Genomic DNA, 16,393 nt, shown 5'->3' with positions numbered 1-16,393 from the left:
AATCATTCTAATATGCTGATTTATCAATGTTGAAAAGGGTTGTGTGGCTTAATATTTAGTTGGAACCTGTGATTATTTATTTATATATTTTTTCATTAGTTCTTTAACAAATAAAAAGTTGAAAAGAACAGCATTGTTTTAAAATAGAAATCTTTTGTAGCAATATAAACTACCATCTAAAAGTTTGGGGTTAGTACATTTTATTCTTTCTTCTTTTTTTTTTTTTCTTTTTTTTTTTTGAAAAAATCAATACTTTTATTCACAAAGGATGTGTTAAATTGATGAAAAGCGGTAGCAAAGACTTATATTGTTAGAAAAGCTTTATATTTTGGATAAATCCTGTTCTTTTGAACCTTTTATTCATCAAGAATCCTGGAAAAAGAATCACAGGTTGTAAAATAATGTAAATGTAATTGTTTTAAACTGTAATAATATTTCACTTTTTTTTCTGTATTTTTGATCAAGTAAATGCAACCTTGATGAGCATATAAGAATTCTTACTGATCCCAAACTTTTGAGCAGCAGTGCAAGTACTTCACAGTTCATAGTCGACATGAACTGGTCGACAGCTGTTAATGTACAATCACTGTTTTAAATCAACTAATTATAGTACAGTACTAGATTTCCATTCAAACTGAATGCATAAATCTGTTGGTTTCAGAGCAAAATGCAAAACTGTGGCATTCTATTAATTCACTGATGCACTTAACTCATCAGCATTAAAACCGGCAATGCAGATACTTATTTCCTGGCAACCCGCCAAAATAAAAGCTTGGTTTTAAGTTTGAAAATGTTAAATTCATATAAAAAAGTAAAAAAAAAAGTAAAAATGTAAATATTAGCATTGTATTTTTTAAGTGTACTATAAAAGAATTGTATTTTTATGTAATACTCATTTTTATTTTAACACATAGCAGTATCACACTTTATTTATTTAGCTTTTTTATTTAAAAAAAAAAAGCTTACTAAATAAAGTGCAATAATGCTATTGTTAATTATTTTATTTTTTATACTTGGGTCGCACTATGTGCAGTATGAGCACCAAACTGAATCTCCAGATGCTGTCATGAAAACCAGACTGAAAAACTTAAGTGCACCCCTGCATATTAACTATATGATGCATATTTAATACCCAGAATCTTGAGAAGAGATCCTTTTTTTTTGCAAAAGAAAATGGGATAAGTACCATGGGCGGCAGGGTATGATACAAGATATTTACCAATCCAAAATGTTAATTGAGATCATCTGATGATGCCAAATAGCCAAACAAATCTCTGAAAAGCCATGTTGTCATGCCACCATTTTGTCCGTCAAGCTTTCAAATCCATCAAGATTTACTGAACCGTTGTTCTGGCAAATGACTTTTGGATACTAGATGTCCAGAATATGGTTAGTGAGTCCAGTTTTCGAAATTGGTCAGTAGTCTCGAAAAATGCAAATATTGATTGGAGGGAAAGCAAACGCTGGTAGAAACATAAATAGGCACCTACACTCTTAAAAATAAAGGTGCATCACAATGCCATAGAAGAACCTTTTTTGTCTAAATGGTTCCACAAAGAACCTTTAACATCTAAAGAACCTTTCTGTTTCAAAGAAGCAAATAAGGTTCTTCAGATTATAAAAAGGTAAGCAAGAAATGGTTCTTTAAAGAACCTTTGACTGAATGGCTCTTTGTGAAACTGAAAATGGCTCTTCTATGGCATCACTTGGAGAACCTTTTGAAGCACCTTTATTTTTAAGAGTTTATTCCATAAAGAAAACACCAAAAAAGTGTTCTAAACATATTCCATGCACTGCAAAAAGTTTTCCCCAGTTTCAACTTAAAAACTTAAGTTCATCAGCTGCTTTCAAGTTTTAAGTTAAATTAACTTCATAGTACAAGTCATTTTAACTCATTTTATTGTCGTGAGTTGAAATGACTTGTAGTTTTAAGTTGATTAAGCTTAATTTTAAGGCAGCTGCTAAACGTAAGTTTTTAAGTTGAAACTGGGGAAAACTTTTTACAGTGTGTGCCATTTTCCTTGTACTTTGAATTTATAGAGCTAAGAAAAGTGCACACACAATTCAAGTTATTTTTCAGCGCTAGTATTCAGGATTCATAAATACGGAATTTGTTTACTACAGTAAACCAGTGGCATTTGTTGTCATCACACCATTTTTGACCGGGTGAACTGTCCCTTTGAGAGAAACGTGACTCCATGTGCCATGCCTAATTTCTTTTCCTCATTCATTTCCCCCCCTCTCACTCCCTTGGCCAGATGGAGGCTTATTTTTGCGCCATGGCGAGCTATTTCCAGCTGCGTGGTGGTGTCAGCCGTTTTAGGAGCACTCACAAGGATGTGGAGGGGGAGGAGTTATGTCAGCAGCTCAATGAGTCATCCTCACTCCCACTGTATGTGTGTGTGAGGGGACTGCAGGGGAAATGTTGACATCTGGGTTTAAAGCTGAAGACGCCGTACCCCTGTCTTCCCTGCAGAAATAGCAATATATAATGCGTCGGTCATTGAATGACTCTTCCGTGTCATTTGCTGTCACCTTGCTCAGTGTGTTTGTGCTCTGAGTGTGTGTTCAGCATGTAATTCGTCTGATTCCACATTGTGTCTTTTCATAGTTTGTGCATCTGCTGTGCCTGCTTGCTGAAGGCATGCGTTTGTGTGTGTGTGTGTGTGTGTGTGTGTGTGTGTGTGTGTCCTGTGGCCTCTGTCTGGGGTCACTGTATGGTTCCATGGCTCATCTCACACTTGGTTGGTCAGGCTTTTTCTTGCAGACGACTCTGCTTTGCCTCAGGATCGCTTGACTCTTGGAATTCTAGCGAACTTCCTTCCAATCATTTGAGAGTAATGACCCATAGATGTTGTAAACTGGAATTTTATTTCTTTTAATGGAATGTTCTGGGTTCAATACAAGTTAAGCGTGACTCACATGGCTGCCCTAGGCAAGGTCAGACATGAAGTGCCACACACCTCAAAACATGTTTTCAAAAAAATAATAATGCTAATACAACTATAAAACAATATATAAAATACTGCATACCTACACTACCATTCGACAATTTTTGGTATTCTTTTACATTTACTTTTAATCATTTAGCAGCCCCTTTTATCCAAAGTGACTTTGAAATAAAAATAAAAAAAAAGAATAGAGAAGAAATAAAAAGAAAACAAGTAGGTAGAAAAGAAATAGAATGGGAAGTGGTAGTGTTAGAGGGTCAATGTTTTTTTTAAGGATGAAAGAACATGAGTAGATAAAATAGAAATGGAATAGAGAGTACTAGTGTTAGAGGGTTACGTTTTTTTAATGAACAAATTAAATGTAGAATAGAAATAGATTAACGAGAGTGTTAGTGTTAGAGGGGTACGTTTTTATAATGGATAAAGGAAAACAAGTGGGTACAGTAGAAATAGAATAGAGTACTAGTATTAGAGGGTCAAGTTTTTTTTATAAATTGAAAAAAAGTAGGGAGAAATAAATAGAATAGAAAGTGCTAGTGTTAGAGGGTCAAGTGTTTTTAATAAATGAAAAGTCGGTAGAATAGAAATAGAATAGAGAGTGCTGGTGTTAATGTGTCAAGTTTTTTATAATAAAAAACAAGTGATAGAATAGAAATAGAATAGATTGCTAGTGTTAGAGGGACAAGTTTTTTTTTAAATAATATATAAAATAAAACAAGTCGATGAAATAGAAAAAGTGTAGAGTGCCAGAGGGTCAAGTTTTTTTAATAAAAGAAAAGTAGGTAGAATAGAAATAGAGTAGAAAGTGTTAGTGTTAGAGCATCCATTTTTTTAAATAAAAAACAAGTGGTTACAATAAAAATAGAATAGAGTGCTAGTTCTAGAGGGTAAAGGTTTTTTTCAGAAATAAAAAGTGGATAGAATGGAAATTAAACTGTAGAGTACTTGTGTTAGAGCTTAAAGTTTTTTAGTAATAAAAAAAATAAGTGGATGGAATAGAATTTAAATAGAGTGCAAGTGTTAGAGTTTTTATAATAAAATAAAACAAGTAGATAGAATAGAAATAGAATAGAGTGCTTCTGTTAGAAGTTCAAGTTTTTTTATAAAAGAAAAGTAGGTAGAATAGAAATATAATAGAAAGTGCTAGTGTTCGAGGGTCAAGTTTTTTTTTACAGTAAATAAAAGTAGATAGAATATAAATAGAATAGAGAGTGTTAGTGTTAGAGGGTCAATGTTTATTATAAGAAAAGATAAGAAGATAGAAAACAGGGTCAGTTTTTTTTATAAAATATAAAAGTAGATAGAATGTAAATAGAATAGTGTGCTAGTGTTAAAGGGTCAAGTCTTTTTCAATAAGAAAAGTAGATAGAATGGAATTAGAGAGTGCTAGTTTTAGAGGGTCAAGGTTTTTTTTTTTATAATAAAAGCAGGTATAATAGAATTAGAATAGAGTGTTAGAGAGTCAAGTTTTTTATAATGAATAAAAGTAGATGTGTAAATGTAGTATATGTAAATGTAGCCATATTTGTAACTATACTAATTTTGACGTCTCCGCTTCCAAAGATCATTCTGTTTGTTCTCCCCTTCTTTGTGTCTCTTTCCATCTCCATTTCGTTTTATCTTTTGGTTTCTCCATGCGTCACTGTTGTTCGTCACTGCTGATTTATTTTAAGAGGGCATTGTAATTTCAGTCTTAAATGCTGATTATTTTTCTAAGGCATCTGTGATGCAGCCGTACGAGTTTAAATTGCTCATTGCGACTCCCATGACTGATGCTGAGGGCCATAATACTCTATTCTCGGCTGTCGTGCGAGACTTATGCCATCTCACTCCAGAGGCTGAAAGGTTTTCACTTCAGTTATGCTCTTGACCTGCACCAGCCATTAATCCTTACTCACGAATTGCTAGTTTTTTTTTTTTTTTTTTTGCTGCGTCATTCAAGGTCTATAACATTTGAGGATTAAGAAATGTTTGAATCACATTTAAATTTAGACTTCTGCTTTTTCTACATTGATTAAATGCTTTATAGTTGAATAGAACAACTTCATCTGTTCTTAAAGTATGGTAAGGTTGAAGTTAAAGGATTGTATTATAAGTTAAGTACAAATTAAGTATTGCGTTAATTACTTTAAAAAAACAAAACAAAAGCTTGTCTGTAGAAGATGAAAGGAAAAATGCTTGATTAATGTATTGTGAGAAACATAAGATTAATGCATGAATCAGTTTTTGCATAGATTTAAATGGCGTTCAGTTTGCAGTTCTCCTGTTCTTCCTTAGTAAATAGGTGTCACTCCTCAATCCTTCAACTGCTCAATTGCTTAAAGTGCAAAAACAAATCTCTTACTTAAGTGACATTCTCCGAGTATTATCTGCCATTAATGGCAGTCGAATGGAAATCTAAAAGGGTACGCTTAATTAACCATTTGCATGTGCAAAATGACATCTAGAACATTAAGATAAACAAACTGAGTGGAAAATGGAGCCTCGACTCTACTTTTTTATTTTTTTCTGCTTAGTTTTTTCCCCTCCTTATTGTCAACTTGCTTTTCTCAAGTTCCTTATTTGTATGTACGTGCGTATCGTTCTGTACAAATAGTACTTTTGACTCAATAAGAGGCTCAAAACATTAACAAATAAATTAGTGAGGCTGTGTTTCGTTAAAGGCTAGTTTTTAAAAAATGAGAATTACTCTCCCCTGTGTTATTTAAAACCTGTAAAAATTATATTTTCTGCAGAACATCAATGATAAACTGATAAACTCCATTTTTTTAAACAGTTTGAATGTTCTTCAAACTATGTTTTGACTTCTGAAAGTCATACAGGTTTTAAAGTAATTTGAAAATTTTCATTTTTAGCTGAAATATCCCATTAATAGCTTTATATTGGACATCTGTGCCAAGAAGTGGCTGTCTTCCTGTTAAGCAGTCTTTGCTGCGATTGTGATTGGTTGTTCCCTGATGGAGGAGCTCCTATGAGGTCTCAGGACCCTTAGGCCTTATAGTGGCGAGAGCTCTTCACTCTCTCTCTGCTTCAGAGTCACATCCAATCCTTGGGCCATTTATCACCTGAAGATAATGAGATTGGCTAATGAGAAAAAGAGAGGGAGAGAAGCAGGAATGAAAATGTGAGTGGTGCATATAGCTACGAGACGAAATCTATGTATGGGAGAGAGGTGTGTGTAGAAGATTTAAAGTTCAGGAGCTGAGGTGTGTTGAACGACAAGCCGCTCTTAAATAATATATCACGCACTCATGCTTTTTCACGTTCCAAACGTGTATGGCCTTCTTCAGTGGGACTCGAAAGAGAAAATATTGCAGAAATTCCACGATAAACGGGGACTGGAATTATTCAGTTCCAAAAAAGCCCCATAAAAATGTCAAGTATTTCATAAGTATGTGCTATATAAGTTGCTAGAGATAATGAAAATGAAAAAAAAAAAAACCTTTATACTGTTTTGAACAAAAGTTTACATCTAGGGTGTGTTCACACTTGTCATGGTTTGATTTAAACGAACTCTGGTTGTTCATTTGAGTAAGTGTGAATGCTGCCATCTGAACCCTGGCGCACACCAAACAAGCAGACTGAGACTGCTAAAAAGATTAGGCTTGGTCCGCTTCCAAATGAACTTGAATAAAATATGAGCTCAACAAGGACCAAATACTTCTGAACAAACCAAAAACAGGAAGTAATGACCAGATGCGACACTATGCGACATGATTTTACGAAGGTAACAAGCGGTGTATCTAAAACCAACTGAGAAGAGGGCAAATGTGGTGCAACGAGGAGGGTTGACTTAAAACGCAGAGAGTTTGTTGTGTTCCGTTACAGAAGATACGTCATTCAACCTGACCAATCAGGTTGTGAACGTATCACTATGCCTTTAGGTTCGGTATCTTTAGGTTCGCCCTTCAAAAATACCAGTGTGAACACTAAGCGGATCATTTATGTATCATTTTCCTTTTTGGTCTGGGCCAAATTACCCAAACAAACCGAACTACAATGTGAACACACTCCTAACGTCTCTGGAAATATTATGTGGTGTAAACTACCATTTTCTTTGCATTTTGCATTATTTTTTGCAATATTATGAAATTAACATGGTACATTTTTGGGTTTGAAGTCAATATTTGAAAGCTATGGTGGTCCAAGACTATAAGACTGTTAGATATAACTGCTTTTATGGTGCATTTTTGGAGAAAAGCCCCAGTCTCCATTTTGATAACAGACCTTCTAAAAGAAAATTGTAACGTTTAGAGCAATGACAGAAGTAATGTTTCTGAGTTAAAAGGATAGTTCACCCAAAAATGAAAATTCTGTCATTACTTATCCTCGTGTTGTTCAGAACCCATAAGACCTTTGTTCATCTTTGGAACACAAATTAAGATATTTTTGACGAAATTTGAGAGCTTTCTGACCCTGCATAGACAGCAACACAACTGACACGTTCAAGGCCTAGAAAGGTAGTAAGGACATTGTTAAAATACTCCAGTCTTCTCTTCATTGTCCGTTTTTGACTGTCAAGAAGAAATTGTTGAATTATTCATTATTGTTTTTTTTTTTTTGTGAACAAAAAATATTCTCATAGCTTCAAAAAATTACAGTTTAACCACTACTGTCACATAAACTATTTTAACAATGTTCTTACTACTTTTCTGCACCTTGAATGTGTCCGTCTGTCTATATATAGGGTCAGAAAGCTCTTGGATTTCATCAAAAATATCTTCATTTGTGTTTCAAAGATGAACAAAGGTTTTACAGGTTTGGAACTACATGAAGGTAAGTAATGACAGAATTGAAAACTTTTACTAAACTATACCTTTAACTGAATGTAATACTAGTTAAGTTTGTCAGTTTTCCTTCATCGATCAACACATGATTATTTTGCTTATCACACCTGACTGATAGTTGCACAGGTCTTGTTCTGTCCTGTTAGCCCTTGCCGAATGAAACCGTTCTAGCGTTCACTTCATGCAGCCAAACCGTCATTTTTAAGAGCCAGTAACAGGCAAACATCGGCATGTCAGCCAGGCACAGAAATCCTCATTTCTCCTCACACGGTTCAGTAACCAGCCTGCCGCGTCTTCGCAGAACACACTTGATTTGCCCAATACAATGACAAAGACTTTTTATCTTGACAATCGACACAGAGCTTTTTGTCGTGTACTGATTTCGCTATTCAACAGCATTATAGCTGTCTAGTGAACATAATGAGCTGAAAATATTGAATTTGTTCATTGCTTAAGATTTTCAGGGTCATTCGTTCCTTGATTCAGAGTATTTTATCATTGAAATATGGTGGTTTCATGCTATAGCTTCAGTTAGTACCCTAACCCCATCACATGGGTCAAATATATGGTTTTAAAAGCATAGATTACGCTATTTGTGTATGTTAAATGCTTGCTGACATTCATGATCATCTAGCAAAACCCCGAATTCTTGCTCTCTCTTACCTACACTTATACAAGAAACACACTCTAGCACAAGACTGCATGGCCTCCCTCTGCTTTTCTTGCTTCAGGGAATGGAATTGCCGTGGATATTTATAGTTGGGCTGAAAATGGGTTGTCCTCTCTTTCACCGTCAGGGGTTTCTGTCTGTATTGTATTCCATCGGCACAATTCTTTAGCCGTCCTGAAAGCTCCTCCATCAGAAGAGATGTCTCGGCGCATTAAATGCAACGTCTCACTCTCAAAAGTGGGTGGTCGATACGGTTTTATTTCATACTGAATATCAGAGCACATGGGCACAGATGATGTGGTTTTTTTAGGGAGTTATTTGCTGCTCAGATAAACGTTTGCAGGAAACAGAGCATGAGGATTTAAAAATCGCTGGGATTTTATGCTTTTTAAGTCAATATGCTTTTATTCGCCGAAAGATTTGGTCCTTAGGGTTAACAGTCCGATCTCTCCTAACTCTCCCACGAGCTATGCCTCATCCCGGCTGTGTTGTTAGTTGTCTATCTCTAGCTTATTTCTGCTCTTGCTTATGGTTTTCCCTCAAGCGTTAAAGCATTGTAGCTCGGAATAAGCCAAATTCACAAACGTCAGTAGCTGTAAAGCAATATCAGCAGCTAATACTTGGTTCATTAATTTCTCGCCTTCATGTTGTTCCAAATCTGTAAGATATTGGTTCATCTTCAGGACACAAATTAAGGTATATTTGATGAATTCTGCAGGCTTTCTGACCCTGTGTCAATCGCAATGCAACAGAAACATTCCTAGGCCCAGAAAGGAAGTAAAAACTTTGTTAAACTAGTCCATGTGACATCAGTGGTTCAACCATAATGTTATGAAGCTATGACAATACTTTTTGTGTGCAAAGAAAGCAAACATGACTTTATTCAACAATTTCTTGTCTTCTGGGTCAGTCTCCACCACCATTCACAAGAGTACCACAATGCATGTGTGTGCATTCCTCAGAAGAGGAAGAGAAGAAATTGTTGAATAAAGTTATTTTTGTTTTCTCAAGTCCCTAGAACTTTTCTCCAGGCTGTTAACTGCTGTGACTTGATCACTGAATCATGGATTTGAATGTAAAAACTGAATTAGTCCAAATCATGAGCTAATAACACTGGGTTTGTTTAGTGGATCTACTGATTCATTAAAAAGATGCAGTGACTTGTTAAGAGTTCCTTCCCAAAAAAAAAGGCAAAAATGGCTTTTATTTTCTATTTCAGGTAGAGTGACTTTGAACTTGAACTGAATCAGTTTAAATCCTGAGTGAATCAGTCTAGGTTTGGGAAATTTAATCTACTGATTCATTGAAAAGATGCAGTGATTTGTTAAGCGCTCCTTCCCAAGAAATGTCTTTTATTTTGTTTTTCAGTTAGATTGGCTCTGAACTTTAATTAAATCAGTCTGAATCGTGAGTGAAACAGCCAGAGTTTGGTTATCTAATCTACTGATTCATTGAAAAGATGGAGTGATTTGTACAGGATTCCTTTCCAAAAAGGCTTTTTTTGTATTTTGGTTAGTGTGTGACTCTAAATTTGAACTTAATCAGCCTTGGTTTGGTCATTTAATCTACTGATTCATTGAAAAGGCGGAGTAATTTGTAGCATTTCTTCCCAAAAATGGAGAAAAATGGCTTTTATCTTCTATTTCAGTTAGAGTGGCTCTAAACTTGAACTAAATCAGTCTGAATCATGAGCGAATCAGCCTGGGTTTGGTAATTTACTGATTCATTAAAAAGATGGAGTGATTTATTCAGCATTCCTTTCCCAAAAAATGGCTTTTATTTTCTATTTCACTTAGAGTGGCTCTAAACTTAAACTAAATCAGCCTGAATCGTGAGCGAATCAGCCTGGGTTTGGTAATTTTATCTACTGATTCATTAAAAAGATGGAGCGATTTAAGCGTTTCTTCCCAAAAAAATGGCTTTCGTTTTGTGTTTTGGTTAGAGTGGCTCCGAACTTGAACTAAATCACTCTAAATCGTGAGCAAATCAGCCTGGGTTTGGTAATTTAAACTACTGATTCATTGAAAATCGGAGTGGTTTATTCAGCATTCCTTCCCCAAAAAATGCAAAAAATGGCTTTTATTTTCTATTTGACTTAGAGTGGCTCTGTACTTGAACTACATCACTCTGAATCGTGAGCGAATCAGCCCGGGTTTGATGATTTAATCTACTGATTCATTGAAAAGATGGAGTGATTTATTGAGCATTCCTTCCAAAAAATGCAAACAATGGCTTTTGTTTTCTATTTCAGTTAGAGTGACTCTGAACTTAAACTAAATCACTCTGAATCGTGAGTGAATCAGCTTGGGTTTGGTCATTTAATCTACTGATTCATTGAAAAGGTGGAGTGATTTGTTCTGCATTCCTTCCCACAACACAAAAATGACTTCCATTTTTTATTAGGTAGATTGGCTCTGAATGTGGCACTGTGTTAATTCATACTGTCGTGGCCTCAGCTGCGATCGGGAGCCTAGAATATTGAGCATACTGAGTGTTTTTCGGCATTTCTCCGGGAGAATAACAAGCTTTTTTCCTTTCTTATGAAAAATGTAAATGAGGTTCTATTTCTAGTGTATCAATGCGTGTGGCAGTGAGAGCATCTCTTATAGCTTGTGGAGTCACATGCCTGGAACACCAAGAGATCGAGACAATGAGACGTGTCATCTACCAATCCTGACACATTAGCATGACTGTGTGGGAAAAGGAAGGATATTAGGTTTTAAGAGAATGGTAAAATTGGAAAGAGAGGTGAGGGGGTGGAAGACAGGAAGCTTCGAACCTCATTTTGGAAGGAAGTCATATAAGACTCTGAGGAAGTGATTAAATGTTGTGCCTGTTTGGGACAGAAGGCTATTTTTCATTTGTTATGTGATATTGACTTTTCTCTGTCTGTCTTTCTCTTTTCCCCTATTCTGTCTGACTCTATAGGAGAAGAACAAGGACAAAGACAAGCGTTTCCGTCCACTCTATGACATTCCCTACATGTTTGAGGCTCGGGAATTCTTGAGGAAAAAGCTCATTGGCAAGAAGGTGAGAGATTTTCTGACACTCTACCTCAAACAGACATCACGCCTTAGCCTTTCGGTATAAAAGTTTTCTATCCATATGTTTTTCTGTCAGTGCATATGGATGCAGAGTTGTTTTCTTTCTCCGAGTTTCTGTATTCTATTTGGAGTCACTGAACACATTGACCACACAGACCTTGAGCGGAGCGACTTTATTCACAGAGGCACAAATCACATTTTTTTTCTTTTTACTTTATTTATTTTTTGAGGAAAACAAAGAATGGCAAAGCACAGGGCACCAGAGTGAGAAATGCTGAGATATTTACACACAAATGTGCAATCAGTATAAGCCAGTATAAATGCAGTGCTTGTCCCCACAATGTATTTATTTATTTATTTGACCTTTATCATGTACCAGAGTGAATGAAGAAAAATGTTTTCATTAAGAATTACTTGAATAAAAAAAATCAGATGCTTGAATGGAATGGCTTAAAAAATTAAAAGGGCTTCTGCCAAGAAAAGCAGTAAAATACAGTTTAAATGTAAATATAAATTCCAGGATTTGTCTTCATATAGTGGACTTCAATGAAGATCAAGGAGTTAAAAGACCAAATTGCAGTTTAAATGCAGCTTCAAAGAGCAAAATGATTGCTCATTTATTAAAAAAAAATAATAAAATTGATATACTTTAACCTTAAATTCACTTCAACTGTGGAAAGAAAGACATTGGATGATGTTGGAACATCTTGGTTGAACTAATGTTTTAATATTATCAATGAACATTCGTACATTTATGGTTTATAACATTAACCCTGATTTAACAATTATAAAGTCGTGCACCCATGAATCACTCAGAACAAAAGCATGAATGTGTATTTAGAAAATACTTGGGGCGATTTCAGGAGTAAATGTAAAACATGAAGTGTTTCCATCTGTGTCACTCATAACAAACACAAATACTTGGCATCAGACGTCATTGCAGTTTTAATTGGGACAGCAGGGTATAAACTGGTTGTGGGGTGTTCTGAAGATTCTGTCATATTGGGACTCATTAAAGTATAACGGGCAGATTGTATAGCTGCGCTTTATTGTCTGTTCAAGACTTTTCTCACCCAAACAATTCGGTGTTTATGTGCAGAATAATGAAAAGCCCAGCCTGCAAGGCCCATTTGATTTAACACCAAAGAAATATGACAGCACATTTCCTCACACACAGACATTTTTCTCATAAATGATCACCAGATGCATGGATTACTAACGCAGCTTTATATTATCCTCGTATGAATGTAAGGCAGCTTCTAGAAACCAATATCTCATTGCTGCTGCTTTTTACAGAAGTCTGGTTCACTGACCTGGAATCATGCGAATATTTCAACACTAGAGATGGGAAATGGAAAGCAAGGAGTTTAATCTCAGTCAGATCAGATTTTTGCATTTCCCCTGTATGCACTCAGCGGTAGTCAACAGATAGTTGGATTTATACAACGCTCTGCGTGATAAGATGCCTGTTTGCATATTAATGCAAACAGTGTGGGAATGTTTGAATTCATTCAGAATATATCCAGCTCACTGTGGCAATCATCTTGAGGATCCAATTTTGCCTCATTAAGTGTCACAGAAGTGCTCTGACTTAAATTAGTAGTGTATAGTATTAATCATCTCCAATCTTTAGAGTCAAAAGTAGCATCTTAAAAGGATAGTTGAACCAAAAATGAAAATTATTTACTCCCCCTCAAGACATCCTAATTGGAGTACCTGGCACTTCCAAGGTTTACAATGGCAGTGAGGTTATTTTATATAATTGACATGGTAGCTTTATTTTAACAGTGAGAGACAGAATAACAACAAGAAAAATCCAGAAAAATGCATTTCAAATAAAGTAAAAAAAAAAAGTATTTGCATTTTAATGAGTGAAATGAGTGTTTGATCCCCTATCAATCAGCAAGATTTCTGGCTCCCAGGTGTCTTTTATACAGGTAACAAGCTGGGATTAGGAGCACTCTCTTAAAGGGAGGTATAAAGGTAACAACCTGTATAAAAGACATCCGTCCACCGAAGCAATCAATCAGATTCTAAACTCTCCACCATGGCCAAGACCAAAAAGCTGTCCAAGGATGACAGGGACAAGATTGTAGACCTACACAAGGCTGAAATGGGCTACAAGACCATCGCCAGGCCGCTTGGTGAGAAGGTGACAACAGTTGGTGTGTGATTATTCGCAAATGGAAGAAACACAAAATGACTGTTAATCTCCTTCGGTCTGGAGTTTCATGCAAGAGCTCACCTCGTGGAGTTTCAATGATCATGAGAGCGTTGAGGATTTAGCCAAGAACTACACGGGGAGGGTCTTGTCAGCTTGTCTCAAGGCAGCTGGGACAATAGTCACCAAGAAAACAATTGGTAACACACTACGCTGTGAAGGACTGAAATCCTGCAGCGCCCACAAGGTTCGCCTTCTCAAGAAAGCACATGTACAGGCCCATCTGAAGTTTGCCAATGAACATTGAATGATTCAAAGGAAAACTGGGTGAAAGTTTTTACGGTCAGATGAGACCAAAATCGAGCTTTTTGGCATCAATTCAACTTGCTGTTTTTGGAGGAGGAGGAATGCTGCCTATGACCCCAAGAACACCATCCCCACCATCAAACATAGAGGTGGAAACATGCTTAGGGGGTGTTTTTCTGCTAAGGGGACAGGGCAACTGCACCGCATCAAAGGGACGATGGACTGGGCCATGTACCGGCAAATCTTGGGTGAGAACCTCATACCCTTGAAAATGGGTTCTGGCAGGGTATTCCAGCATGACAATGACCCAAAACACATGGCCAAGGCAACAAAGGAGTGGTTTAAGAAGAAACACATTAAGGTCCTGGAGTGACCTAGGCAGTTTCCAGACCTTAATCACATAGAAAATCTGTGGAGGGAGCTGAAGGTTCGAGTTGCCAAACGTCAGCCTCGAAACCTTAATGAAACCTTAATGAATCTGCAAATAGGAGTGCGACAAAATCCCTCCTGAGACTGATCATTTCTTTGTCATTTGGCAAACAGCAGGGGATCAAATAATTTTTCCCTCACTGTAGGATGCCTGGAGGGTGAGTAAATAATGGGCTAATTTTCATTTTTGGGTGAACTAACCCTTTTATAATTCCGTACAGGAAATATTCAGTTTTTTGGGGGGTTGCAACCAGATATTCCATACTGAGGTGGAACAAATGCAAAAGTTAAAACAGTGGTCATTAAAACACACTGCTATTGTGATTACAGCAATGAATTTTGAGTAGGTTTTTAAATGAAATGCACCAGTTAACGGTCTCCTGTCGGATTCCTTTAGTTGTTGCTAGGACACAATGTGATGCGAGTATGAGGCCTTTTACACGTTTTAGCATCTCTCCTGCTGCCCTGGCAACCGCCGTGGAACATTTTTATATGTTCCAACTGTTTAAAAGAGAAATAAAATCTGGGCAATTATAGAAGTTCATAACTGTAAAATAGAGACATTGTTTAAGACCGATTGTTTTGTTACTGGAAAAGTACAAATCTAATGACTCATTTGTGCCAGATCAGGGCAGAAGGGACAATTTTATGCCCAGAACCTTTTGATTTCCCATTTTTCTGGCATTTAAGACGCCATTCGTTCTCTACAGGCTGCATCCCAGCTGGTCACAAAGGGTAAGTAGTACCTGACTTTGTTTCCAGAGTCATAGCGGGAGGGCTTGAGCTGATTCTGATGGATTTGTTGAGGTTGCATCAGATTTCTTTCACTCTAACATGGTTGTATTCTTCAAAAAGGGGTCCCAGAAGAGGTCGAAGGTCAACTCCCATTATATCTCGTCGAGTATGTGATCAATATCAGAGTTCAGCGGCGAGAGAAGATGAAAGGAAAGGAGGTAGAGAAGCTCCTCCGAGCCCCAGTGCGCGGGAGCTCCGGAGCGTGGCGTCCATTTCAGATTGTGTTTCTTCTTTTGAAAGGATGGAGAGAATGAGTGGCATTCACTAGCAGTGGGTAATGGAGGAAAATCTGTGAGGAAGTGCATTTCTTCCTTTCGGTATTGAAACAGAACTTCCCGGTGACATAATCCAAAGCTAGATTTGGCTAACTTTCTAAGTAGCGCCTCTGTAGAGGGTCTCTGCCTCAGCGAAAAAGTCAAATGAAAATGTTGCATTAATCCACTTATCAGGAAAGAGCACGTTTGGATAATCCTGCCCGCTCAAAGTGCCTCCTGTTATGTGGGTGTGAGCGTTTGTGTGTGTGTGTGTGAGGTGTTAACAAGAGACAGTGACTGAGTGGAATGTTAGTGTCAAGCGTTTGATGTCTGTGTTTATGCAGGTGGGTTCTAGGCAGGTGTGTGCTGCTTTGTTTATTAGTTTGTTCATTTATATGAAAGAGGACGTGCTGAGATTTCACATGTTGCCCTGATGCACATTGATGCAGCTGTGGTGGAGCTGTGCAGACTTCATTCATCTTTTCCCTCTGCTTCTGCTTTAGAAGGAATTACAGTGGCATTTGAGACTTGCAGCTCACTTTTAATCCATGAAATATGTATTACAGAGTTTCCTGACTACACCTACCCTCACCGCATTAGACTCCACTCACAGGGACTTAAGCTTGTGGGGAACAGGTTTGGCTGTGCACATATCAGAGATGCACAAGTGTGCTTAGGATGTTTGCACACTAGGGCTTTTGCTGTGGGCCTGTGTCCAGTTGTTGTCCAAGTTTGTATTTTTTGTTTTATCTTATTTTGTTTTTAATAATAATAAACAATTGTATTGTTAATGATAATAATTATACTGTTAATATAATATCAATAAAATTAAATCGATACAAAATAATAATAATAATAATAATAATTATAATAAAAATACTTGTATTAAATTGAAAGTTTTTGTAATAATAAAATATTAATAACAATAATAAGTAAAACAACTGTATAATAATAATAATAATAATAATAATAATAATAACAATAATAATAATAACA

At 36.4% G+C, this 16,393-nt stretch overlaps 1 protein-coding gene across 1 annotated transcript in view; it reads left to right on the top strand.

Moving 5' to 3' along the window:
- The window catches only part of snd1 (staphylococcal nuclease and tudor domain containing 1), a 234,779-nt gene that overhangs the window by 42,544 nt on the left and 175,842 nt on the right, over positions 1–16,393 (top strand). The window contains exon 11 of the mRNA XM_073838844.1: positions 11,337–11,438. Within this exon, the coding sequence (XP_073694945.1) occupies positions 11,337–11,438 (102 nt within the window). The remainder of the gene's footprint in view (positions 1–11,336; positions 11,439–16,393) is intronic.

Source organism: Garra rufa, chromosome 4 (genome assembly GCF_049309525.1).
Source record: "Garra rufa chromosome 4, GarRuf1.0, whole genome shotgun sequence".
Taxonomy (NCBI): Eukaryota; Metazoa; Chordata; class Actinopteri; order Cypriniformes; family Cyprinidae; genus Garra; species Garra rufa.
Note: the sequence above shows the minus strand (reverse complement) of the source record. Positions and strands in the feature narration are given on the sequence as shown.